Below are 27,378 nucleotides of genomic sequence, written 5' to 3' on the forward strand. Positions count from 1 at the left end.
TTCTTCTTCTTAATTTTATGGCTTCGAATAATCAGGCCAATTCAAGATATATTACAATTAACTTGCAAATAAATTTATTTTCTTCCTTCTTCAAAGATCATGTACAATGAAAGTAATAACTGATTTGTTTTTCTCATTTTCCTTTTATACACATGTCCAATCATCTAACGTTGTAAGTAGCGGCGATTAAACTGTTACGTAGCGCCTCTATCCTCGAATGTATTGGAAAAAAAATTAATAAAAAAGTCTGTCGACAAAAAAATATTATATTTATATAGATATTCTGCTTTCCGTTATAGGTGATGTTCTGGACTCCTTATGTAGTTTATGATATAAAGTTAGACATGGTACTTCTAGTACAGGTTGATTTGGAGGGGAAGGAGTCAAGATAAAGTCTCTAGGTTTATTCTTATATTTAGCTTGACTAATTTATATTTTATAAATGTATGTAAGAGGAGGAAACAAGACCAAAAAATAAATAAAGATAAAAAAAAAGAAAACGTTTTTTAGTTATCATATTTAAATCCTTCATTTATACAAATGATTGTTCAATTATTGATCATTCTCCCTTTCCCAGACTTATGAATCTTTCAGCTTTGTGTCTCTTTCTTCCTTATCCCTAATTTTGTATTGACATTAATGGAGGTTGATACTCCGAACTTATTTATTAATTAAATTAGCTATAAGATGCTCATATCTTAGCCTAAATCCTTGCTAAATCAAATAAGCAAGGCAACAAACAAAAAAACAAAAAAAAACAAACAAAAAATAAAAAAAAGAAATAAAGAACAAAAAACAAAAGCAAAAAATTGAGCAAAAAGGATCAAAAACAAGCAATCCTTTGCGTGGTTTTCCGAAAAGGATAAGAAAAAAGAAAAAAGGCTTTTTAGATTATAATATCATCATGCGATAAGAAATTGCCTATCTCAGTGGCTGATTCCATTGTGGGGCTGAAAATTAGAAGATTTTATTGTGTTCTAACTGTTCTAGATCTGAATTTATTGTAGAAAAATTTCATAAATCCCTCCCTTTTTCCTGCGAACATAGGGCAATCGTTTATATAATGCAGAACTGACCTTATCTTATATCCGCATCTGCATGCAGGAGGGATGTTCAAGCCCATTCTGGAAAAGTGCTCCTCCAGATGCACCGTCCTAAGTCTCGTAATTAAATTAATTGTTTTCCTTGGAAGGTCGTAGCCAGAAAACCAAGGTCTCTCTGTTTTAGTAGTGATGTAATCAAAGTAACGCTGGCATGTTCTAACTCCTGAAAAAAAGGCCAATCCAACTTGGCAGTTGCTCTGTAATCATTGTCAACCACGTTTTTAAGATCCTCTTTAGAAAGGAAGGCCTTTTTCCCCACCTGAAATCTGAAACATCATGGTTATTATACAATAAGTGGATAATTATTGAAACAATCTCGTGTACTACAACCCTAGACTTAGAGGACCTCAACCTGTCCCTCACAATCTGGAGAGATCTCAAGGAGTCCGTTAGGATTAGAGGATGAGTAATTCCTCTCAGGACTGATTATTTGAGAGCTGAATGGATACCATTCAGCTCGGCCATGATTGATGAGCAGTAGCTTTGGAGTTTAATGCCCTGTCTAAACTGAGCCGTCAGCACAAAGAAGCTAGAGGCAGCTCAGCTATTTCGCTCAGAAAATGACCCGTCTGTATAGATTGGAGTGTGATGACTAAATTTATCCACTATATTCAAATTAAAAGCCTCCTGAGGACGATCAGCGGCCCTGATCCTGAACTCCCCGTCCAATGAACTTTCTATGTCATATGACAGCTCCGACCATTTCCTATCATAATAAGCCGTTTTTTGCGGCCCCCTAAGTTGAGAAACTAGATCAGAAATAGGATTCAAACATTTGAACAGAGGAAAATCCAAGAGATACTTTGAAGTCTGCCTTCTCAGATCTATCCCTCCCGAAATGGCCTCCAATTTATGTAGCAGAGGGTTATCTGCCCAACTGACAATTCTTATTGAATTTCTATTCAGAAACAGGGATCGTCTAAGTTCAAGAGTAGGCTCCCCAGCTTCCGAAAGAACAATCGAAATAGGGGTTGTCCGCATACAGCCCGAAGCAATCCTCAAGGCGTCGTATTGGAGTCTTTCCAAACCGACCAGTCTGGACCAAGCAGAACTAAGTGTCAGAACTATCAACAGAGAGAAGAGGAGTAGGGTTAAGTTCATATGAGAGAAGTTAGAACTTGTCCATGAAATGTGCACCAAAATAGGAGGCGTCCACTGGAGGTCACTAACTCACGCATAGCCACATCATACCTGCTTTTGCTCTAGATAAACTGACCATTTGAACAAATGTAGCTGCCCAACTCTCTTACTACTTCCTCATTATGTTCAAAAATTAGTTTCTCTGAGAAGGCCAACTCTGGGTTCAAATTGGGAAATATTCTCTGAAGAAATGAATAGAAATGTAGAAGATGCTCCAAGCTCTTTCGGTCCGCACCATATCAACAACCCCTCTCCAAGTTCTATCTCATTCTTTCGAAGTGCTCCACCGTACATGTATGGTCTGATCTCAATCTAGTGATAGCATTTATCCAAGCTCTTGGTAAAGATATATCCTTAAACCAGGGTCTACGTGAGTCAAAACTGATGTTCGAAACATACCAGTGGCTTAAGAGATCTCTGTCAGAAAAAGGCCAAAGCTGTGTAAGTGTAAACCAGGCTGTGTTTACAGAGACATCGACCGCCTTGCACACTCTATCTATCCTATGGTTGCCTTTAAATCCAGAATGCGAAGGAACCCATAGAAAACCAATACCAGCAGTCTGTAAGGACTCCAGCGCAGGAGCAGTATAGATAAAATCAAGGATAGAGAGTATTGTGCATAGCAGAAAATGAGTCTGTGACTATAAGGTGTGAGGGTAATAATTTTCGAAATAAAAAAAATAAATCGATAATTACCTGCATGTCCTCCTGCCAAGAGAGGAACGACTCGCAGCTCACAAAATTTTTCTAATTTCAACAATAATATCTCAAAGACCCAAAAATACCTATTAACAATCTCAACTATAGATCCCCAAAATTTATCATACCAATCTTACTTTAAATCTCAATAAATGCTGAACAAAATTCCATAAAAATTCTCCAATGAGACCTGGTTCCTCTAGTCAGTGTGTGTGTGTGATTATTAATTTTTCGTTTATAATAATTTTGACACATTATTTTAATATCAAATCAATTATTTTCATTTATTATAATTTTTAGAATTAACAAATAAAAATTCTTGCTGAAGACAAAGTTTTATTTTTATAATTCCTCTCGATTTATAAGCGACGATAATTAACAACAAAAAAAAGCTTAATTAATAGAATTGACTCATAATGAACTCAAATTTTAATTTACATTAATTAATTAAGATTTGAATAATTTACTGAATGAATTCTCATTAAAGCAAGAATATCGGCTCTTAATAGCCGATGAATACTCCATGACTGCAAGAAAAAAAATAAAAAAAATCGGAATGAAACTTGTCGAGAAGCGACATAATCAAATTTTTATCTGAGACAACAAAAATCGCGAGTTTCATAATAAAATTCTCAAATTTTTACTCATGAATTTCCGAAATAATTTACTGAATTTAAATTTTATTGAATAATTAAGGTTATCTTAAATAATTTTGCCGAAACACTCGAGAGAAAATTCGTCCCACGCCATGTGCTCGAGTTCGCCATTTTTCATTTTCTAATGTTCAAAGTTAATTAATTTTTATTTTTCACTTTTTGGCCGAACTCGTATATTTTACATAGAATCATGTTTTTAATTTTTAAAAAGTTTAGCTTACCTCGATTTCAATTAACAATTTATTGGAGCATCTATTAAAATCTACCAATAATTGATTTAAAATTTCCCAATAATTCGACTAGGTCTAATTGACAGCACGATGTACAATAGGACTCGTCTTCCCTCACAATTTTTCTAACCGCAAAATTACAAGAAAACAGAGGGGAAACGTCGTGAGTGTCGTCCTCGGTCTATACCGTTGTCCTTCGACGCTGATTGGCTGATGTGTTTTCCTCGACTTCCAGAATAGTTACGTAGTTAGTCCAAGTTCAAATTTCACTTAATTAGAATTAACAATCAATCCAATTGACTTAGAGAATTCCTATTATCCTCTTGAATAAAATATTCGTGGCGACTTAACGTAATTCATAGATATGTTGATTTTAGCCAGGATCAGCAAATTCATCAAATAATTATAATTGGCCTCGCGGTAATTTTTGAACCTCCTTCCAAGATCGTGAAGGCGGACCCGTCAGAAATTTTACAGCGCCAAGATAGTGTAGCGGCTACCGGTAATAATGCAACAAGTGTGCCCAGGTGGCAACCAAAACAAATAACATAACCCCATTTCTGCTCGTAATAGCAGAACAGCAATTTTTGTTAGTTTCTTTTTTTTCGTAACAAGGTTGTTCCTCACGATAATCCATTGAAATTCATGGACCCCACGATGTCGGAACGGCTTAACAATTCGTAACGAAGTGTCGTTCCTCACGATTGCCCCTCGAAAATCAGGGACCTCTCGGTTTCGGAACGGCAATAAGTTGGTGTTCGATCCTTCCTTTGACTTATCTCAACAGTTCGGAAATGTCCTCGTCGGCGAAGGTGAACAGGGTATCGTAACAATATTTTCATAACAATGACGGTCCTAATCCTTTCATAATTCTTGACAGGTTTCTTGTGATGTAGCTGAGTGATAATTTCTTTTAAATGAACATGGACTTGTAGTCTGAAATCGAAAATGGTCAGATGTCATCTACGTTGGCTGGATCTTCTGGTTTCCCGCTCGGATATATACATAAAAAAATAAAGAAAACGGCAATATCGCAACTAAAATTATTTGACATTTCTTGCAAAATTCAGTCATGGAGTGTCGCTTTTTCGCCGAATCGTGCTGTCGTTTTTTTTTAATTTCTGATTCTCTACAACTTGTAAGTATTTTGTATTAACAAGATTTTGTGACGTGCACAATATTGCAACGTCACAAAGGACATCCCTGAAATTCTGCTCTCGTGCATATTTCACTGCTTTGGAAATAGGGTACAGTTCTGCAGTAAAAATCGCCAAAATAAGCTGTAAAGGCGTAGCCGAGATAAAGTTTGAACTCTCTACCAGGAAAGCAGACGAAGCTTTACCAGTTTCAGGATTAAGTGAAGCATCGGTGTAAATCACTTCCGCTTGTGGAAAATTCTCGCCAAGAAACGTTCTAAGTACTTCCTTAAGATTTGTATAAGCAGCCAAAGTCACTCCAGATTTTGTGTTACATAACGGGACACAGATATGTGCATTCCAAGACTAATCAAAGAAGTGCTGTCCTTTTGTTCTAGAAGTATCAAGAAGGATGGGCGTCATGCGCTTAAAGGCATTGAGTAATGAGAGTCTCTCTTTGTTCAATCCAAATGAGAGCTTACGAGAATGTCTCCACAATTTTATCAAAGGTGAGGTCACTGGATTGTCCGTTCATATAAAATTCCTAACCATGAGCATATTTGCCAATTGAGCACTTCTGAAGTAGGGAGGGGATTCATTCACTTCAGACAATAGAAATAAGGTTGGGATAGATCTCATGTAATCCAATGATATTCTCAAAGTCGCGAATTGAATCCGATCCAGAACTTTCAGGTTAGAAGGAGCAGAATCAGAAAAAAGGGAGAACCGTAGTCCAAAATTGCGCGAATAAGGTTACGGTAAACCATGAGCGCAAGAACTGGGGAGGTCTCCCATATAACTCGGGAAACAATCTTTAAAATCTCTAACGCCCTGACCGCTTTATCTGCTAACATCCTAATATGAGAACCCTAGTTGAGTTTGCAATCCAAAAGGATGCCCAAGTGCTTCATAATAGGAAGACATTGTATCTCCGTATTCCCTATGAAAATGTGTATGTTATCAAAGCTTTTTCTAGACCTCGAAAAAATGCAGCAAGATGTTTTGGCTGAGGCCACATCTAGACCCATTGACTTAAGTCAACATGAAAGGTTGTTTAGCACTACCGTGACTTTTTCGGAAATCATTTCTGGATCTTTGACCTGGTATATATGAGCAGATCGTCCGCATACATAACAAAAACAAAATCCCGTGGCAAAACCAGAGAGAACAGTGTTTGTATCCTAAAGATGAAAACATTCCACTGAAACAAGGATAAAATTGAATCACCAAGAAAAGAATTCAGAGAAACAGAATTGTTCATAAATATTTTAAATAGCTCTTACCTTATTATTGTAGTCGTAATTTTTACGAAACTGCACTTTAAAACTTGAGGTAAGGCAGTCGAGTATAACACACACAAATAATGTTAAAGTTTCATGATTTTATCTAGATAGTGGTTGGGCCTTTTGGATAACAGCAGGTACCAGAGGCCTGAAGTTCGAAATGTCTAAGATTAATTTAATTCTTGTCAAATGTAGATTATTATACCAATAGATTTATTTTATGGTGCAGAATGTTGAGTAGTAATAAACAAGTTATTCCTTCTTCATAAAGTGTCCGAGAGTATGTTCTCTGGGTTGCATCCAAATAACTTTCGTAGCACGTGCGGTGGGCTCATTTACCAATTTTCCATTAATGGCTGAGAACTTTTTAACACGATCATAACTCCATTCCATAAAAATCCACAAAAACTCGATGCAAGAGACGTTATTGTATTCAACAAGATCGTACCTGCAATTTTGCCATTGATAATTTTTATTGTAAGTCTTACTTCATTTTTGTAATTCCTTGAAATACCATTCTTCACTTCTACATGCTGATGTTTGAGTTAGGACATCTTCACTATACACTATTGTCAAATTTGTATTGACCAGTACCTGGATTCCGTTTAGCAACGGCGCTATGTAGTACAGCGCTACGCTACTCTACGCTATGACTTCTTTTTGTTTTGAAAAAAAGGAATTTTAAAATATAATATATTAATATAATATAATATTGTATGATATGATATACAGTATAGTGTAGTATAGTGCAGTATAATATTTGACAGGTAAATATAAAAGGGACCTACGCGTCAAAAAAAAGATTTCCAAAAAACGACTTTGAAGTTTACCAAGTTGATTTTGATGATCGTAAACGTTTTAATGGATTGAAACTCGTTACATGGAGGTTTTCGGGGTCGCTGATTACGAATCTGCTATCAGATTTTTAAAATCTTAAAATGGCGGATCCAATATGGTTGATGACTTTTTTAAAAGTATGTCGGATTCACTTGAAACTAGTTACACGGGGGTTTTTGGGGTCGCTGATTTTAAATTCAATGTCAGTTTTTTAAAATTCAAAATGACTGATCCAATATGACGGATGACTTTTATAAAAATTGGTCGGATTCACTTGAAACTTGTTACTCGAGTGTTTTTGGGATCGCTGATTTCGAATCTACTATCAAATTTTTTAAATTCAAAATGGCAGATCCAATATGGCGGACTAAATTTGAAAATTGGTCGGATTCATTAGAAACTTTTGACTTGAGGGTTCTTAAGGTCGCTGATTTCGAATCCAATATTAGTTTTTCAAATTCAATATGTCGGATCTAATATGGCGGACTTAATTTAAAAAATGTTTGGATTTGCTTGAAACTCGTTACTTAAGGGTTTTCGGGGTCGCTAATTACACTAAAAAGGAGGTGAAAATGCGGATACAATATGGCGCATGCCTTTTTTTTAAATTTATCGGATTAGCTTAAAACTTGATAACCGTGGGTTTTTGAGATCGTTCATGTCTTTTAAGTTACTGTGTGCTTCGTTACAGTAAATTTGTAAAATAAAAAATAAAGTTATAAATATTCTGTTTGTTTCAGTGAAAAGACCATATATGTATTAAAACTATACATTTAGAAATTCTGAAAAGCAAATCCGAACAATTTGTATATAACTCGTTTACCATAATGGATCAGCCATTTTGAATTTTAAAAAACTGATATCGAATTTGAAACCAGCGACCCCAAAAACCCCCGTGCAACAAGTTTCAAGCGAATCCGACCAACTTTTAAAAAATTCATCCGCCATATTGAATCCGCCATTTTGAATTTTAAAAATCTGACAGCAGATTCGTAATCAGCGACCCCGAAAACCCTCGAGTAACGAGTTTCAAGAAAATTTGAACAGTTTTTAAATTAAGTCTGACATATTGGATCCACCATTTTGAATGTGAAAAAACTAACATCGGATTCGAAATCAAAGACCCCAAAAACACCCGAGTAACAAGTTTCAAGTGAATCCGACCAATTTTTAAAAAAGTTATCCGCCATATTGGATCAGTCATTTTGAATTTTAAAAAACTGACATCGTATTCGTAATCAGTGACCCTATAAACGCCCATATGTGATATCATTAGCATTTTCGAGTGGAATGAAAAATGTGTGCAAGATTGTACAAGATCTTATACAGGGATTTTCAGTAGGGTTACAACAAATGTGTAAAAAAAAATTTCAGTGCTATTTAGTACAATGCGCTACTTAGCTTGCTAATCGGAATCCCCTTGCTGGTCTTTAATCGTATTAATCTCTTGTTAAGGCGCTTTATACAATTTCATTTCTGTTTTTAATTAATAAAAGTAACCGGAATAGACAATACTCATAAGAAAGATGTAAATTAAAACTGTTTTTTTTCTGGTACTTCTCGGAACAATAGAAAATTCCATGCCAAGGATAATTTTAATGTTTCTCTATTGACTTTTAAACGCAGGAGGATTTGTCTGGAAACAAGTATCACAAAGACATTAAACAAAATAGAAAAGAAAAAATTACAACTGAAAACATCTGTGGATACTCGAGCAGGTAAATGAGGAACAATAGCCATCTTTCTTTGAAGATACAAAATACGGCTACGAAGAAGTTCTGATCGATGGCATTTGTGATAGTAGTTGAACATGAAGGTAATAAAATTTTCTTTTTTTCAAGTAAATCAGTGTAATTGCCTATGATCAGGTTACGACTATATCCAAACTCAGAAGGTATTTCTTTCAGTGGTAAATTTTTTGGTTTTAAAGTGAAGTTTAATTTTCGAGACAAAGTTTCAAAGAATTTAAATTTGTTTTTATCCTATGTATAACGACCACTTATGTACCTTACTTTATGTTGCTGTAAGTTTTGCCCTTTATTCGGAAACCAATTGAAATTCTTCACATTTACAACCTATTGCAAAATTCCGCCTGGAATTAAAAGCTCTAGCTTTTGTAAATCATTTGACCGTTTTTTTTTTAGAGAATTTAGTAAACTCTCATTGGCATTTGTGATTAAGATAAAAATTGTCGTTCCTCTAAGATTTTCCCCAATTAGCCAGATATAATATTTAAATGAGTAACATTGTTAAATGTGACGCTTAGCGATGGTACAGTTTGAGAAATCTTTCGGATAAAATCGTTGTGTTTTCTTAAGTAATCATCATTTATATTAGCATCATCAACAAGAAAAATTACCTAATGTGCAATTTCTTCTTTCTTTATAAATTTCACAAAACTATTTACTCTTCTCGTTGTTAGCAAAAAATTTATTTTCCGAATTTCCACAGGGAACCATAAAGCATATCAAAAAAAGTGGCGCAGAACGAAATTACTTGCAAAGGTAACATTTTGAATCAAATATGTTATACCGAGCTTCAATTCCATACATGTTTCTTGGAAAAAGTTGTAAACAGTTCTACTGGTAGTGTTTTCTATCTAAACTTTTCATCAATTTTTTGCATAATTAGATTTACATTTGTAATGCTAATTTACGATGTTGAAAATGGACATTTGTACATATTATCAATTTTGCCAATCAGTCTATTTATTATGTGTATAACTTTGTTTCCATGGAGACAATGTTTATCGATGTATTAGGTATTACTAGATTGAGGTCTAAAAGAAAAAGTTCTTTCTTCTTTTTTGACATTAATTTAATTTAATCGCTGGAATTAAAATATAATGTTATTGCATACAGTTTAATTCCTTTTTGGAGATTTTTATGATCGAAAGTGTTTTACTTTTTTTTTAAATAATTTTTTTAAATATGTAACAGGTTACGCTGCCAAACATAATCCATTTTACAACAACTCACTAAAAGTTATTGTAAAATGAAAAAAATTAATTTCTTTTTATTATTTTAAGTATATATTTACTAAATTCATTAGAATCGAAATGTACAATTCTCAAAAGAAGAAAGAAAAATCAAATGAAGATAAACATCGATTTTCATTACCTCGCCTGTTGCATTTATTCAGTGTCTTTTGTTAACTCTTCGTTATATGAAATTTTATGATGCAGAATTAACCCAGTATGTATTACAAAAAAGAGTATATGTGTGGTTATATTGAAACCAAAGAATTGCCTTCTTTAGAAGTAAACCACAAAATTATTGCACGCAAATGGTTTAGATATATAAATAAAGCAATCTTAAATTTAGATTCAAACTTTGAAGAGCCATGTGCCAATATCAATTGTGATTTAAATGCGCAAGCGGAAAGAACATTAAATGGACACATAATTATTCAAGCAGACGTGAGTCAAAATTTTAATCTATCAAAATCAATGACGTGCAAGTTGAGAGATTTTCCTACCTCAAAGTTTCAGGTACGTCAATAATTAAAAATTTAATATTTTGTTACAATTTATTAAATTGTCTATTCATGCATAAAACTTTCTTTAATTAAATCTTTCTTTTATTAAATTTTTATTTGTCTGAATTTCTATTTAACTTAAGTGTGTCGAACAGTCTCTGAAATTCTTTGGCATTTATAATTATCGCCCTATATAAACGGGACTGAACGTGAAAATGATAAACATTGATTTTAAAATACTTTTTTCTCGAAACGCGGACACTTTTTACAAAATCGGGCCAAAACACCATGGATCCTTATCTTATAAATTTTTTTAAATCCAAAAAATTGTGAAAATCTATACAAAAAAACGCGATAGTAAAACGAAAAGTAGGAAAGTAATATAATGACAGCTTCATTACGTCCTGCAGCCGTTAGATGTCAGAAGCATGATAGGAGCACCCTACTGAAAATTCTCATGAAGGATCTTATATAGGATCTCAAATAAATTTATATATTAAAATCCACATAAAATCCTATGTGTCATGTAAGAAACTATATAGGATCTTATGGAAAATCGCATATAGGAAATTGAGACATCATTTGAAGTGGGATTCGATGTAAATTCTTATAAACGTATTCTTAGGTAATAAATTATGTAAATTCCTATGTGATATCCTAAAATTTTTTCTGGTCACATTTTTTCCTTAAATTTCTTATGTCAATTTCCTTCGTATTTTCTTATTAAAATCCTATATAGGATCCTACATAGGATCTCATGTAAGAATTCATCATATAGGAATTTATGTGGGATGTCATGTGTGGATTTCACTGTTTTAATTGTTTATCTAAGATACCAAGTCGGAAATTATATGAGAAATTGAGGGTTCACATGCAATAAGGGGATACGCATGAAAGTGAAAGTCCCCGCGTACAGCGATTCTGCGGCTGCGCGAGGGGCTAACGAAAATACTGCGCGTCCCCTTATTGTATGTGAACCCTCAATTATGTAGGAAATTATATGGGAAATTCCAATATACATGTAGATCATCATAGTTCCACACTTACGCAGCCAGATGGTGATAATTTTTCTTCTCACAGTTGAGATCAGTCTTGAATACTATAAAAGATGAGACTCTAACTCAGAAGGTGTATTGCAAAGCACAGTTTTTTTTCTTTTCAGATGAATTGCAGCAATATTATTTAATTTTTAATTAAATAATTTTTAATTTTTATAAACTGCCGTTTGCCAACTGAAAATTCCTATATGAAATTCTATATTGTTTCCTTTTTATAATTCTATGTGAAATCTTAGATATAGATATTTTAGAATCTACATGAAATCGAAAAAATTTTGGTGCATCAGATGCGCAATCTACGTGAGAACTGTTGTACTATGGGTTGCGGGCAATTGTTATCCTGATTTGGCGCGTCAGAAGCGCTTTAAGGGATTTCAGACGCACTGTACGGGACATAGGTTGCACCAAACCGGTATAACTGATGTCCGTTTTTAAAGTTAAAAAAATTTTTAACTAACCAGTATAACCGGTGCACCAACATTTTTTTCGTGTATATGATTTCTTATGTTCAAATCAATCATATATATGATCCCACGTGAGGATTTTTAATATGATTTCATGTCCGATTTTTTGTAATAAGTTTTTATTCAAGAATGGAAAAAAGATTTGATGTATGATTTGATATCGAAAAATTTCTGGTTAAGGATTGAGCAATGAATTTTGGTATGTTTTTTAATGAGAAAACACGAAGGAAATTGACATGGGAAATTGACATAAAAAATTAAAGGACAAAATGTGACCAGAAAAAATTTTAGGATATCACATAGGAATTTACATAATTTATTACCTAAGAATACGTTTATAAGTATTTACATCGAATCCCACTTCAAATGATGTCTCAATTTCCTATATGCGATTTTTCATAAGATCCTATATAGTTTCTTACATGACACATAGGAATAATATGTGAATTTATGTGAGATCCTATATAAGATCCTACATGAGAATTTTCAGTATGGCACAATGTCGCAGCTGTCATTATATTACTTTTCTACTTTTCTTTTAACAATCACGTTTTTGTATAGATTTGCACAATCTTTCGGATTTAGGAAGATAAGATAAGGATCCTCGGTGTTTTGGCCGATTTTGTTTTCTATATAAAAAATAAATATAAATAATATAAAAAAACCTTACTGAGGGAAAAAAACTGTCGTTTTAGCGGTAAAGTCATGCTATTTTGGCATGAGTTACACTGCCAACAGAAAACTGCTTTTTCAGTATTGGAACACTGCCGTTTTAGCACTGTGATACAGAGCGTTCGCATGAATATTCTCCAAATTTCAAATGGCCTAACACTTAATTGACCTAAATTCAATTGGCTTCAAAGTCGTATGGACTAATTATTACTTGGCCTAATCTGTATATATGATCTAATTTTTATTCAATCTAATTCTCATTTATATTAATCGTTATTTGTCCTAATTCTCATTTGACCTAATCTTAATCTAATCTAATTCTTATTTGGCATAATATTTATGTGACTAAATCTTACTTGGCCTAAATTTTTTGTAACTTAATACTTTTTTGCCTCATTTTTATCTGACCTAATTATTACTTGGCCTAAACATCATTTGCCATAATTTTCATCTGGCCTAATTATTATTTGGACTAAACGCCGCTTAAACTAATTTTCATTTGACCTGATGTTCATATTTATACGTAAACATGATCTTGTTCAAGAAAATGTACATAGTCTTGTACAAGTTTTTTTAACTATAGGTTGTTTATAAAATACAAATCAAATATTTCTCATAGTTTTTATTAGCTCTATTGGACAAAGGATTTAAAAAATTTTATTTATTAAGTTTCACGTGTAGTTCTCAGTAGAATTGTTTTAAAACACCATCCAAAATTACACGTGTTTAAAAACCACGTACATTTCCACGGGAATATTTTCACCTGGGAAATATATTTCGAATATATTTCAATCTTTTCTTCCTTTTTAAATCATATTTTTTTCTAAATTGCCGGTTACACTACACCAATTTTATGTATATATCGCGTAAAAATAATGGGATTCTGATTTATCGACGCCTCGTCTATTTAAATATTTAATACAGCAATTTAAAGTAACTTTAAAACGAAAACATGCCACAGTTCTTTTTTCTCTATCATTATCAGACGAATTATTGATGTGAAAAGTAAACTAAACTTTTTGTATTACGATAAATTCGAAAATGGAAATTCTTTTTATTTCTACAAAACTTAAATAATAGAATTTAGAAAACTTTTATTCAAACTTTGCTTAATTGAATATTTAATTCAAAGTGATTTGAAAATCTTTTGATTATTTCACAATAATTTTTCAATATCAATACGTGTAGGACAAAACCCATTTTCGCATGCTTAATAAAGAAAAGAGGTTCTTTTAGTGTTTAGTTGTGGCTAAAGATTAAAAATTTTTATTAGATGGGGGATTCCACGAGAAACTTTCATACAAAATTTTTTTTTGTCAAAAACATTTTTTTCGAAATGTATGTGGAAAATAAGAAAATACGTATTTTTATATGATAAAAATGAAGGAAATTATGATTTTTAAAAATTTAACGTCATCAAAGGCAGTGTATTTTTGAAACATTATTTAATCTATTCACGGAGAGAAGTAGATAGTCGATTGAACTCAGCGCTGAGTCTTAGTTACTAAACAATATGGTGACATTTTCGTTCAACAAAACAAAGAGTAAGCTTCACTAAACGGCCGTTTAGTTAGCAGGACTACCAACGTGAAACGTATCGTTTACGATATGAACTGTCATGTCTGGGATTGTGTTTACAGTACACCAAAATAAACATTATAACCTTTTTTATAATAAATACATTAATTATAATAGTTAAAACTTATATTCTATATAATTTTATAAAACGTTATATTATTTTTCCAAGATTTTGTTTATGGTGGTCGAAATAAGTAAAAACCGAGAAACATTTTACAAAAAAATCACCGACGGTGTTGAGTTTAAAGAATTAAAAAGTATATTTTCAATAATTGTTTAGTTTAATAAAGAAAATAACAGCATTTATGTCAGATTTAAATAAAATGTGAGAAAATAACTTTAATAATTAAAATAATAATAACCTAAAAATAAGTATCATAACAAATAAAGTTTGGAAAATTGATATTTTATCTCGATTTCGTTTGATTTTTTTAATAGCTTTTTAAATGATTTTAATATGTTTTAAAGTTAATTTAATAATCTGATTTAAAAAAAAACTTGAACAGAATAATTGTATAAAAATTTATATATTTATATTTCTCGAGCCCATAACTTTTTAACAGTTGTTTAACCTCCATCTCGCACATTTTAAAACACAGATGTCAAAACCATGTTAAGATTGACGGCAAGAACCGGTATAGTTTGCTTTACTAAGCAGACAGTTACCTTCACTACTACGTTTAGTACGATCGACTAAAAAATAATTGAACGCTGTTTAGTAACCATGACTCAATGTTTATTCGTCACGACTCAAATTTTCTTACTAAACGCGTAAAAGTACGGTGTACTATACCTCTTTTCTCCGTGTTGTACTAATGAATAAAAAATTATACTATATATCAAAATTTGTTCATGTTTTCTCAAATTTTTCAAATATGTGCTTAAAAATAACGTACCCATAACGGAAGCAACAAAAAATTTGAAATTAAATTTAAAAAGTGAGTTTTCTTAACGAGAGACACTTTTGATTTTAATTTCTTTTAACTGCAATCTCTGATGACTGAAGAATTTTTTCCCCTATGTGCAAAAGTGGTACTTTTAGTTTTTAAATTACTATTTTTATTTTTCTTAATACGGCACACAGAATTTCAAGCAGTTATTCTAAAAATATAACCTTTTTCCAATTATTATTCATTCATTTTTTTCTAATTTTTCAAAAATACATACTATATATCTTTGCGTCTAGCTTAAAAATTGTAAATAGTAATTTAAAAAATAAAAATACCACTTTTGCAGATAGGGGAAAAAATTCTTCAGTCATCAGAGATTGCAGTGCAAAAAAAGAAAAATTAAAAATCGAAAGTGTCCATCTATGAGAAAACTCACTTTTTAAATTTAATTTCAAATTCTTGTTGCTTCCGTTATAGGTACGTTATTTTTGATCACATATTTGAAAAATTTGAGAAAAAGTGAACAAATTTCATTTGCAGCATAATTTTTTATTCATTAGTACAATAGATAAAAAAATGTTTCAAAAATACACTGCCTTTGATGACGTTAAATTTTAAAAAATCATAATTCGAAAAAAATGTTTCGGACAAAAAAAATTTTGAATGAAAATTTCTCGCGGAATGCCCTACATAGATTTAAATTTTTTGTTAATTTTTTTACGAATGGAATTTATTTTGTTTTGCTGATGTAGAAATTTAATATTCTAAATCTACAGTATTTAATTTTAATTATGCTTTCTTCAATACTCCTAACTTATATTAAGTATTTAAAAATTTTTACTTCATTTTGCGCATTTTGGCCTTTTCTTTCTTACCGAGAGTCAGTTGCTCTCCGAATATTATATGCTATATTTTTAATCTCATTAGTTATACCTTGGGTAAGTATTAAAAGTTGAAAAAAATCTTTGGACCAAATTTTAATTAACTATGTTTCACCTCGAAAAAAGAAAAAAAAACTGCAAAGAAAAACGAATCGCTTGAAGTTAAGAGTAAAAACGGGATATCCTTCTATCCCACTTTTGCTCGTAATAAAAATTTGTTTCGCGTTTTCACATTTGATATTTAGTTTTTTTTAATTTACTCTAATTTTATAAAAATTTATATATGGGCTTAAATTTCTGAAGTCTACTCTCCATAGAATTATTTACCACTTTTTGATTAAGTTGTTTATTACGAATGAAAGTAACTTCTATAAAATTATAATTACATTGCATTACAAAAAAAATTTGAAAAAAACATTTTATCGGATCTACTAGAGGTTGTATATAGGTAAAAAAAACTAAGAAGAATGATATATTACAAATTTCCCTAACACCCACAAATTTTTATTTTAGAGCAAAAAAACCGTTTTCACGTAACCGTGCAGAAATTCCCCTACTTATTTTAAGTAAGGCTCCCTCATGGCCCTTGACAGTTTTTCCACAAGTTGGCATTTCCCAGATTAAACGAGAGTTACTTGTTTATGACATGTTTGCAATATAACCTAGGAAACTATAAATCAAGGCAGTGGAATGGCCTTTGCCAGTTTGTCCACAAGTCTGACATTCCCCAGAGTAACTCGGTTTTGTCATCACAGAAAAAACCTAGTCTCATTTTTGTTGCAATTCAAAATGAGTTAATGCTAAACGACATAGAAACTGGTCTTACGACTAAAAAACATCGCCAATGAAATAAAAACATTCGCACTTTTCGAGATTGAAACTATATAAATTCAATCTTTCTAGTGTAAAGTTGAAGCCCGATTTACTGGTTTTGTAAATAGAAAAACTGCAATAAATCAGTCAATTTTTAAAGAACTCTATTCAAATAGGGCTCGTTCGATGCAGAATTTAATACGCGCTTAAATATTACATGAAGAAAAAAGTTTTTTTAAAAATATAATCAATGCCGTAAACATGAGTTAAAGTTGAAAAATTGATAAAAAAATGACAATTTCCGAACTTTCTTAGAACTTTTCTCTTGTAAATATTGCTTTAAACAAAAAAAAACTGTATGTGAGTTGAAAAGTCCTGCTTTTTAGCTTCAAAATGAATGAAAAACTTTTAAATCGGTGCAAAAATAAAAAAGTTACAAGGGTTTTTATTCATAAACATACGTGAAAACGGTTTTTTGGCTCTAAAATCAAAATTTGGAGGTGTTAAGGAAATTTTTAATATACCATTCTTCTTACCCTAGTAGAAATTTGTCATGGCAACACTAGAATTCGTCAAGTTACTAGACAGTTTTTCTCGTGTCGGATGATTTTAGATAACCTTCCAAATTACTGCATAGTGGCTGACCAACACTCTTGGAAATAATTCAAGTTAAACTTGATATTTCCACGACTCAAAGCTATCCAGTTTTTTTAATGGTGCTGCTCGAAATTATATTCATATCCTTGTCATGGCGGTGGCGCTACAATAAGTCTAGTAACTGGACAGCTGTGTTAGGATTTTGTGTATTGACATTTCACTTGCTTGGTGTAAAATAATTACAACTTGTTTATAAAAATTAATCATTTAATAAATTAATAATAATAATATTAATATTCCTTTCTTAAAAAAGATAGTACATACAAAACACATGAAAATGTATCGAAATATCTCATTGGTCGAAAAAATGAACTTTGCTTTCCAGAGCATCCAAATCAATATTCATTTTATGAAAATCACCATAAATTATTGTTTCACATGTATATTTTTTGCATAACTTACCTAATTGCAATAAATATACACTTGCAAAGCATTATTTATTGTAAATGTTTGCAGCTGTCATTAATCAGAAACGAACATAACCTACATTTAGTTGAAATCACCAGATTGTCCCAAGACAAAATAGCACGCGCTTTTTTTAAAATAATGACATTTATTAAATTATAATAAAATAATTGTAATTATTCAACTTTAATTGACACTCCTTTATTAGAAGTACCACCACAGGAAGATCAAAATATTCGTTTTGATCGACAAATTAAGCGCAACATTATTGCTAATCAATTGTATATCAATCCCAGAAGATGAAATCTACTCAATTCGAAGTTTCATCATAATCGAAGCATCTCAAATTAAATTAAAAATTCACCACAATCATAATCACTGAAAAAAATGAGAATAATATTTGCACACGATCCTTATCTTGATTATTCAACTACAACCTAATCTTCATCTACAGTTAATTCATCTTTCTCAGGGCAACCATCTCTGTCTTCAATGCTTCCATCACAACTAGTTTCTCCTCTACAGTTTATACATTTACAACTTATTTTGAAGTGAATCAAATTTAAATCTCGATACCTATTTCTCAGAATGCATATCTCAGAAACAGGCACTTAGTACCTTTCAACAGGGATTACGATAATCGTATGCCAGAAGAAAATGATACTTTTTCTTTCTTATTGAAAAATTGTATTTTTAACATTTCAACAGCTAGCGCCAGATTAATAGAAAAAACTTTAAATCTTCTAATATTCATAATTTAAGAATAATTATGCTATATAAAATGTTTATTTTATAAACTTATTATAAATGTTAAGTTAAGTTTTATTCTACTTAAATATAGGTATTGTATAGATCATTTGTAAATATTCATTATCAAAAGAAGGTTCATTAAATATTGATTGATATATAAATGTAAATAAATATCGTTCTTAATTTAAGATCAATTTATTATTTTTCACATCAGACTATTTTTATTAATAAATGTAGAGGTAGTCTTCTGCCTTCGGCCTGTACATTTTTTAAACTTTGAAAATTCTATATATTTTTTTTTGTTTTTAAACAGTAAGAATCTTAAATTTAACAAAATTTAAGATAAAAAAAGAATGAAAATTATCGTTAAAATAATAAAATTAAGAATTTTACAAATTTAAGAATATCAAAATGAAAAATTTTCTATTAAAAAATTTGAAAATTGAATAATAATTGTATCATTTTACTCTATCTTGATATTAAAACGTTATTCGGGATTCTTTATTAAAATTTTATTAAAACAATAGTAAAAACTAAAATGAATGACAAGGAAAATTAAAGTGAAATAAAAGATCTTTAAGACAATTATTAATGATTTATTAATGACATTAAATTATAGCATTACATGTTTTAGTATTTGGAGATTCAGTATTTTTACAATTATTTTGTAATATCGACGGCTACATACAAAAGATAAAAAATCTTTGCTTGGTTAAATATTCTGTTATTTACGATTTGTTGTTTAACATGTAATAGAGTTTTCGGCTTTGGAAGAAACAAGTTTTTTTATATATTATTTGTTTTATATCTTTATAATTTCAAATAAATTGATTAAAATTTAACGTGTATAAAAATTTATAAAACAAAAAAGGATATTAACAATCATTTTCAATGAAACTAGTGATACTTATTTTTTTAAATTGTATAGCAACAAAAAATTTATACTTTTCTTAAACTTAAATGGCTTTTTTTTCATTAGTCAAAATTGACACTTTTCGAAGGGGAGAAAAGGAAGAATAAACTTATCCACTACTCACAAAAAAATATTTTCTTTCGAAAGCAGTTAGATTGAACACTTAAATTATTCGCACTTTTCAAGAGGATGTAATAAAGAGAGCACAATTTACGCAAACATTTGCATTATTTCTTCTTTTTATATTGCTTCATCCCGTCATTATTATTCAGTCTTATAGTGTTAATTTCTACTGATTAGATTGCATTATTATAATTATCTTACTCTATTAACACAAGAATTGCCTTAAAAGTTAAATATTGAATTAATAGAAGTTTTTAATTATCGTTTTCGGCTTTTTGTAAAAAAGTAAATAACACTACTCTTGACAAAAAAAAGAAGTAGTTGTTTATGAGTCACTATTACTTTTTTCATTCTTTGCAAATGAACGCAAGAATTCGCAAAGAATTTCAAGCAGAAAATCTTTTTTCTGTTGATTCTCTTCAAACCGAGCCTGTTGCTCCTGCCTCATTTCTTTAAACCATGCCGGCTGTTCCTTTTCTTCTTTTTTTGTCGTTTTTTGAATTCTTTAACATTTTTGGAAACGCGCTTTTCGTACCCTTTTATACTTGAAGCAATGGCAGGTGGTACAATTTCTGGTCGTTCGTGTAAAATATCATTCATCAACTTAAAATAAGGCCAAACAATGGGGCCTTCTCCAGTTGAGTTCCTTTTTTTTTTTTGCTTCCTCTGGAGGAAGCAAGTCCTTCAAATTATGAAATTATTAGAAATGCACCAAACAAATTTTTTTCTATTTATAAATGTCATATATAAGTCCCTGATCAATTGTCCGGATGTATGTATGTGTGTGTATGTGTGTGTGTGTGTGTGTGTGGATCCATTTTTTTGTGAACACGATAACTTTAATACGTTTTAACGGATTTGGCTAAAATTTGGTACATTTATTTGTCACATCAATATCTCAAAATGGACACAATGATTTTAGAAAATACCCACAAAAAAATTTTTTTTGGCATTTTTTCAAAAAAATCGATTTTAATCGAAAAAATTTATTGAAAGCAAAATTAAAGGCAATACATAGTAAAATCGTATTCCTCATATCAAGACGAATCGATTGGTATATATAAAGTTTATATTTCATTGAAATTTAAAGAATAAATTAAAAAATTCAAAATTCAAAAATTCATATTTTAGTTAAAAAAGTTTTTGTGAACACGATATCGTTAATACGTTTTAACGGTTTTGGCTAAAATTCGGTATGTACATTTGTCACATTAATATCTCAAAATGAACACAACAATTTTAGAAAGTACCCCCTAAAAAAATTTTTTTTTTACTTTTTTCAAAAAATCGATTTTAATAAAAAAATTGTTTCAAAGCTAAAATAAAGGCAATACATATAATAATCTTATTCCTTACGTCAAAAGAAACTAATTGGTATATATATAATATATTCAATTATTTATTGTAGATAATAATAAAAAACCTTTATTCAAAAATTAAATATTCAGAAATAAAAAAATAAAAATTATAAACAGAAATTTAATATTGCTTCAAATGTAATGTTTTATTTTATTTACCCATGTTTTATTTTCAAGAAAAATCCTGTTGAAAAATCCTGAGCCGAATTTTTTAATAGTAATATAATTTGATTTTATAATATTATTATTATTTTATTTTTTATTACTATTTTTTAATTTTTATAAATAAAGCATATTTGCCATTTACAATGTGCAGAAAAGGTTAAATGATTATACGTTGACAAACCGATTGTTTTTTTTTATCTTCTATCTATATATTTTTTTCAAAATTAAATTGTATTACTTCTTGTTTATTAAAAAATTAGGGTCAAGATATTTCAAAAGGATTTTTGTTGAAAATAAAACATGGGTAAATAAAATAAAACATTACATTTATTATTACATTATTATTATCTACAATAAATAATTGAATTTTTCAGTGTTTGAATTTATAACAAATTTCTTTTATAAACAAATTCAACAAATTCAAACTAAAAAGATTGAACCGGAATCTGCTGTAACGGAAAAAGCGATTATACCGGAATCAGTCGATAACAGCAATAAAGCGGTTGAAAGAGTGGAAAAGGTGGAAAAAGATATATTTTTTGAAATCATTTATCATATTTTAAAAATAATATGTATATAAATTATTAATTTATTGCTTCCTCCAAGAGGAAGCAAATCTTTTGCTTTGCGCAATGAGGAAGCAAAATGTTCATGAAATGAACATAAACTTCTTTTATAAAAAGGGACCCCCATCTTGTTTTTATATAAGTTCTGACCAAAGCGTTCCGTTTAGTTTGGCACTAGATCCATGTGACACTGTAACCACTTTCTTTTAGTAAAGTTTCAATTCGTTTCCAATAGTTCGTCATTAAGATTTTTTTCATATTAACAGATCTATTAATATGATTATACAATTCTATTAATAAATCTGTCATTTTATTCGACCACTTTAAGACATTTTCTGAAATAAAATAAAATATTAATTATAAAATTTTTTACCATTGAAATGAATAGTATATGCATTTCTTTATAATAAATTTTTTTTATCAATTTTAAATAATTTTTCTTGATAAAATTAAAAAATAAATAAACTAAAAAAGATCTCCAAAAACTGAACGGAATCAATTTGACGAGAGAACTATAAAACATTGATTATTGTGGGAAGTGTCGAAGAGTTATTCATCAAAATTTTTAAAGTTTATATTTATTTAATCATTTTTTTTAAAGTTTTAACAATTTTTCTTAACAAAATTAAAGTAATTAAACGTAAAAAGATCTCTGAAAACTAAAATGAATCAATTCAAAGAAAGAAATGTCAAAAATTAATACTCTCGAGATTGTTCGAAGAGTTATTCGACGAATTTTTTGAAAAGTTTATATTCTCTTACCTGAATCAGAATTCTCCTCACTGCTATACCCTTCTGCAGTGGATCTTGAGGATTCTTGATAAAGAACCTCATGGTCCTGAATATTTCTGAATGGTCCCGGTTGAGGCATTTGTATTTCCTTTAAAGGTCTCTGCTGATGGACTTGAAGGTATTTTGAGAATTTTTGTTGAGGGATCTGATGGTCCTTTGATATCCCTGGCATTGGTTCAGCTATAAAATTTAAAGGGAGAGAATAGTGAAATTTAAAACTTTCAAAATTTATATTAACTTATTATTTTTTTAAATATATTATTTAGGATTTAAATAATTAAAATTATTAGAAAAAATTATTTTTGTCCATTTTGGAAATTTTATTTATTGAAAAAATTAAAATTTTCCAAAATTCATAGATCTCCACAGTACCTAATGTTTCAGCAGCAAATAGTAATTATTTGTCCAATATTAGAATATTGATACAATGTTGCGAATAATGCTGGTAGTTTAAGTGCTGCACTGAAAATTTTTTTTTGATTCAAATACTTGATTACTTGACTATTATCAAATAAATATTAAATAATTTTTATTTGGAGTAAATAAAATGTTATTTGTTTTAAATACAGAAATCATCAAATAATTTTTTTTTCAGTGTGTGCGGAGACTGATTATTTAAAAATACATAATAAATAATGTACATTTTACATTTTTGTAAAACTTACCCCCATCTCCAGATTGAAAATTTATTTCTTCTACTGTTAGAAATTCTAAAAATTCGGTTTCTTAAAAAAATGCAAAAATGGTATTATTTTTAATTAATTTTAATATACAGTTAATAATAATTATTCTTATATGGAATTTATTCCACAACTTACCATCTTCTTCACGAATAAAAAATAAAACTGCCTTATCTTGTGGCCGAATAATATTTTGACCGGTATCCGGGTCTACAACTGCCTCTACGATAAGGGGTAGTTTTTTATTTCCACTCATTATAATATGCTATAAAGTTGCCTCTAAAATAAAAAATACAATTAAAAAAAATCTTTAAAATTCGGTGATTTAGAGTTTCTGTCTTTTAAAAATTCGAATCACATAAATAATTCATTTCAATAAGAATTCTGTTAAATTAATATTATTTAACATTAACAAATTAACATTCATGTAATAAAAATGACTAAAATAAAAATTCTACTAAACAAAAATTCGGTAGCTAAAAATTTTATGTAAAATTCGTATAAAAATGAATTCCTGTCAAATTTTCAAACACTTACCTTTTTGCCAAAAACTAGTAGCCACTGCACAAAAGAAAAAATAAAAATTAGAAGTAACCAAAAAACGTTTTGCAAAATACAGACCATGTGTCAATTGCGTCAGAATTTCACATAACTACAAAAACAAAAACAACAGCACTGCGCATGATCCACAAATAAATTGCACGCATGTGAACTGCACTGCACTTTTCAAACGCATTATTACTATGTTGAGCACCACTTAGCTACTCTGAGTATACTCACAGTAACTAACGAAAACACCCCATTTATTCTAATATCACTGATTAGAACGGCCGAGTTCCGTAAAGCGTGCGTTTCTTTCGTTCCCACCCAGCGGGCCCGTGTTCGCTTCCCGGTACTCCCAAGATTTTTTCGTTGAAACTGCGAGAAGTGTTTTAAGGTTTATGTTATGACATTCATATTAATATAATAATTATAAATGTTTCAGTGTTGTTAATAGATCAGTCAAGATGTGGATGTGTTGCTTCAATCGTTTTACTTATGTAATTTTTTTTAAATTCAGTTTAATCGTGAATGAAAAATTACATATTTATAACGAATTACTATATTCAGTGCATTATATTTTCATATAATAATTTTTGTTGATAATTGGAATTTTTTTTAATACATAAAATAAACGTGTTTACTACATTAAATCTTATTATTTAATGAATTTCGAAATATTTAGAAGAATTAATTTGACTAGTTTTTCAAAAGTTCTATTGATAAATAATTATCAAGTTGTGCTGGATAATAACTTGATGAAAAAAGCGTGACATGACATTCGAGTTTTTAGCGATCTGGCTAGTAAAGTAACTAGACAAATTCAAGCAAGACTTGCCAGTTCTTTTATTATAGCTAGGACAAATTTCTACTAGGGTAGTTTTGTGTTACCTACAACCTCCATTAGGTTCGATTCAAAGTTTGTTTTTTTGGTCACACACTGTTATCAAACTTTTATAATATATAGTATCTTAAAATACAACTTTTTTTAGTACTAATTGAGACAAGCATTCATGATTAAAAAAAAAAATTTCAAATGATATTACTATTCAATTTTTAAGTTTTAAAGATAAAAAGTCATGTTTCTCAATTGACGTACTGATCGATTTTTTTCAAAAATTTTTCCTTCTACGAAAATGTTAAGCCTATAATTGTTGGTAAACAATTTTGACAAAATTTTTGGAATTTTTTAAAAATGTTTGAATTTTTCAAAAATATTTTTGGTTTTTTTTATACTACATACTTTTATGTATTTTGATGCGCTGATTACAAAAATCATAGTGACAATACCCAAAAATTTTATTTTTATGGTGAAAACCACACAAATGTTAGAAAATATATGGTTTTTTTCGTTTATTGGGTAAAGTATGCAAAATTAAAAATAAACTTTTAGACAAAAGTTATCCCTGTAGGCAAAAAACCATGTTTGTTCTAAAAACGTTTTAAGAACGTTTCATGTATAGCAAATAATGTTCTGGAACATTATTTGAACTTCTATGTTCTTAAAATGTTCCAGAAAATTATTTGGCGGACATGAAACATTCTAAGAACGTCCTTAAAACGTTTTTAGAACGAACATGGTTTTCTGCCCACAGGGTATTGATCTTATTAAAATACATTTTTTATATGTTATGCACTTTTTAAAAATTTTGCATATTTTATTCAACGTATTACCTAAAATAAAAAGATTAAAATTTTGGTTACGTTAATAGAAATTTTTGTTGTTCAAATATTGATATATTTTATTTCTATATTTCTAAAATGAAATTATTGTACATTATAGGTAATACATGTTTACAGTGTGAGAAACGACATTGAAGGAATTTGTGACAGCCTATCTTTGGGTCTTCTTATCCCATTAGGAATAATGAACTTCATTTATATAGTTAAACATGAAAAAGTGGTAAATATTAAAAGAGATATATAGGTATAGTGTCAGATGACAGTTTGTATTCAAATGTAAGAGCTTATAATTGTCATGAATTGTTTGTTAAAAATATTCTTGAGAATACTCTTTTATACTTATATTTACCCGACAAGAAGGAGTGTATTAAAAGGTATTAATTATCATTGAAAAAACAGACAATCGAATGCCTTTAAATGCTAATGAATTCCGTTTCTTTCCGGAATCCCAGTTAATGCCTTCGGTAGGTTATAAATCTGCCTCGTTTGAATCCTTTTGAATCCATAAACATTTTATGTAAAATTTGAATTAGATTCAATGCCTCAATAAAAATTAAGGGTTTGAATGAAGTCAATGTCATCCAATGCTGCTCGTGTTTTATCCCTTTTAATACTTTTTCAAGGAGTGGGCATCTAACAGGATGAATTCTTTTTAATCCCTTTCATAAATTTATTTATTTTAATATGTCTTCTACTGAAAGATGTGGTGGTTGGTTATGTGGGGTTGGTAAAAAAGGGTCCAATAAACAAAATCAGCTGGCGAACTACTACCAGCCCCGACCCACCAAAACCCGTCAACCCTTCATCCACCCTTGGAACCGTCTGGAAGACTTTTGCCTTCGAGGGTGGCGCTTCTACTCTGTCGCAAAGCGACTTCGTCCAGTCCTGCGGACATCCTGCGTTATAAATTTAAATAAAAAAATTTTCAATGTCAATGCGGAATTAACAGCACACCAGCAAAGAAAAACAATAAAAGTCAAAAAAATAAAAAAACAAAGTCAATAATAAAATAATAAAAAGGCAAATGAACACATAGAATATAATATAAAACTGTAAAAAGACTGAAATAAATAAAACATAAGACAAAATAAACATAAAATTGTAAAAAGACAATAAAAGACAAAATAAATAATAAAATAAACAAATAAATAGAATAAATAACATAAAGAAATAATAACTGGAGACTGTGAATTACGCCTTTCTGCGGCTATCGAGATCCTTTCTCATCATAACAGAGATGATAAAGGTCTCGATAAGCCGACAGTTTTCCAGGGATTGGATCATCAACGCTACCATGTTCTCCGGTGTAACTGTAGCCTGCCTCTCCAAGTCCCATCAACTGCAGGCAAAGAGGGTGTGTCTGCGTTGTCCACAGGAAACTGGCAGTAAGCACACTCCTCACTACTCCTTTTCTTAAAGCGCTGCAGGTACGAATTAAAACATCCGTGACCTGTCAGCGCTTGTGTCAAATAGTAGGAGACCTCTCCATGGTTCCTACTTAACCAAGTGGCGATGCGCATGCGGTCCTTGCTGTGTCGATCTTCTTCTTCTGAGGAATTCGCCTCTTTGAGAAGAAGGCTAACTTCCTCCCTCTAAAGCGCCAATTCTCTTATAATGGACAGTGCTGCAAAAAAATGACTTCTTGAAAATGGTTTTCTCAGCTTCTTCTTAACTTTAAAGGAATTTTATTTTATACATTTTATAAATGTTGAATTTATAATTATGTTTTGATACAGAATAATAAAAGTACTCTTTAGTAACAAATAAATTGTTAATAAACCTTAAAATACATGTTTATTCATCTTTAACAATAATTTTTTTGTCACCTA

The 27,378-nt window shown here is 30.2% G+C and overlaps 1 protein-coding gene across 1 annotated transcript in view; it reads left to right on the forward strand.

The window, feature by feature from the left end:
- Positions 1-15,989: 15,989 nt before the first annotated feature.
- The window catches only part of LOC127279335 (odorant receptor 67a-like), a 77,904-nt gene continuing 66,515 nt past the window's right edge, over positions 15,990-27,378 (forward strand). Inside the window, exons 1-2 of the mRNA XM_051301636.1 lie at positions 15,990-16,161; positions 25,650-25,769. Coding sequence (XP_051157593.1) covers positions 16,015-16,161; positions 25,650-25,769 — 267 coding nt within the window. The 5' untranslated portion in view covers positions 15,990-16,014. The remainder of the gene's footprint in view (positions 16,162-25,649; positions 25,770-27,378) is intronic.

The sequence above is a fragment of the Leptopilina boulardi genome, unplaced genomic scaffold (genome assembly GCF_019393585.1).
Source record: "Leptopilina boulardi isolate dan_hultmark-lab unplaced genomic scaffold, ZJU_Lbou_2.1 LbouV2_216, whole genome shotgun sequence".
In the NCBI taxonomy this organism is placed as follows: Eukaryota; Metazoa; Arthropoda; class Insecta; order Hymenoptera; family Figitidae; genus Leptopilina; species Leptopilina boulardi.